At 37.6% G+C, this 1,932-nt stretch overlaps 1 protein-coding gene across 8 annotated transcripts in view; it reads left to right on the top strand.

Annotated features, from left to right (window-relative positions):
- MEIS2 (Meis homeobox 2) overlaps positions 1 to 1,417 on the top strand; it is a 224,536-nt gene extending 223,119 nt beyond the window's left edge. For 4 of the 8 annotated variants that reach the window (XM_060759893.2, XM_060759918.2, XM_060759899.2 and 1 more), the window contains one exon: positions 6 to 1,417. In XM_060759893.2, the coding sequence (XP_060615876.2) occupies positions 6 to 292 (287 nt within the window). In that variant the 3' untranslated portion in view covers positions 293 to 1,417. The remainder of the gene's footprint in view (positions 1 to 5) is intronic. The other 4 variants (XM_060759933.2, XM_060759955.2, XM_067462862.1 and 1 more) reach the window with 1 other exon arrangement.
- Positions 1,418 to 1,932: the final 515 nt, after the last annotated feature.

Here is a 1,932-nt window from a genome sequence, read left to right on the forward strand (position 1 = left end):
TCTAGGTTTGCAAGGCATACCAGGGGACTACATATCTCAGGGTGGTCCTATGGGTATGAGTATGACACAGTCAAGTTACACTCCTCCCCAGATGACCTCTCACCCTACTCAATTAAGACATGGACCCCCAATCCATTCATATTTGCCAAGTCACCCCCATCACCCAGCCATGATGATGCACGGAGGACCCCCTACCCATCCTGGAATGACCATGTCAGCACAGAGCCCTGCCATGTTAAATTCTGTAGACCCCAGTGTCGGTGGACAGCTTATGGACATCCATGCCCAATAGTATAAGGGAACTCAAGGAAAGAGAGAAAAACTGTTTTAAGACTTTCGAACTTTGACCAGATGTTGACACTTCACACACAATTCCAGACAGCTGTGATTATTTTTTACTTTTATCATTTTTCATCAACAACAGAGGACCAATGGAAACAAGAACATAAATGTGAAATCATGGGCTCACTGAAAACAATCTATGTCCATGTAAAGATCCTCTGGGGGGGAAAGACTCCAAGAGTTATAACTACTGTAGTATATTAAACATAGGAACTAAGTTAACTTGTATATTTCTGTTGATCACTCCGTTATGTTGCCTCAAATAGTTTTAGAAGGAGAAAAAATATCCTTGTTTTCCACACTATGTGTGTTGTTCCCAAAAGAATGACTGTTTTGGTTCAGCAGTGAAGTCATGATCCATGAAAGACAGCGGTATATTTCAGACCTGTTTTGGCCAGTGAGAAAAGAACTACCCTGGAGAAGACGATGAAGTCTTGCTGGGTCTTTCATCACACAGAAGGCAATTGGAAGAAGGCCTCGCCATCCCCTGGTTTTGTTCCTTCATAAATGTGTCCTTTAGTTTCAAACAGATCTTTATAGTTTGTGCTTCATAAGCCCAAGATATTTTTGGACTCTTTTTTTCAAAGAGCTTGCAGGTGAAGATTTACAAAGACAAAGCAGGAACTTCTTCCAGTAGTTCTGAGCCTTGGCTTGGGACAGGACAAATCTGAAGGTTGGGCAGCTTTCCTCAACAAAAGAAGATATTAATGGTCTTTGCACCAAACCTAGAACTTTTATCATGAACTCAAAGCTTGGGAAAAAGCAAGAGAATACTGTAACAAACTTCGTACAGAGTTCGGTCTATTAATTGTTTCATGTTAGATATTCTATGTGTTTACCTCAATTGAAAAAAAAGAATGTTTTTGCTAGTATCAGATCTGCTGTGGAATTGGTATTGTATGTCCATGAATTCTTCCTTTCTCAGCACGTGTTCCTCACTAGAAAAAAATGCTGTTACCTTTAAGCTTTGTCAAAATTTACATTAAAATACTTGTATGAGGACTGTGACGTTATGTTTTAAAAAAAAGGTGTTAAGTCACAAAATGCGGTAATAAATATTTCATTTTTGATTTTTTGTTAGGCCTTTGTGTTTTCAATCTTGATTAGATAAAACTAAAGGATCCTGGGGAGGAATGATAGAAATGTGTACCAACAAAAATGCAGACAAATATAGATTTATATATCCATATTTATAGCTATCTGTCTATCTATCTATATATCTATATCTATATGCGACATTAATAGGGTTTTAGAGTACGTGAGGTTTTAAATGCCTAAACATGAAATCAGAATGTTAAAGATGTGTATGATCTTTATGTCTAGAGCTAAAAAATGTGTGAGCACTTGCATGTAAGTCATGAAAGGAAGTGTATGAATATTTATTTCAATTTCTTCCAATGCTACCCCCCTAGGCTTTAGTTGAACAAATACACTGCTGACTTTAAAGCACAGCTTGTCTGTAGACAAGATTGCAGAATGGAGCTGTTAATATTAGGAGTACATCAGTAGCAAAACTAGCTCCTGCTTTATCAGTTATAAACAACCATCTTACTGCTCTGTTATATTTAATGTGGGTTATTTGAATGTCTC

This window comes from Anolis sagrei, chromosome 1 (assembly GCF_037176765.1).
Source record: "Anolis sagrei isolate rAnoSag1 chromosome 1, rAnoSag1.mat, whole genome shotgun sequence".
In the NCBI taxonomy this organism is placed as follows: domain Eukaryota; kingdom Metazoa; phylum Chordata; class Lepidosauria; order Squamata; family Dactyloidae; genus Anolis; species Anolis sagrei.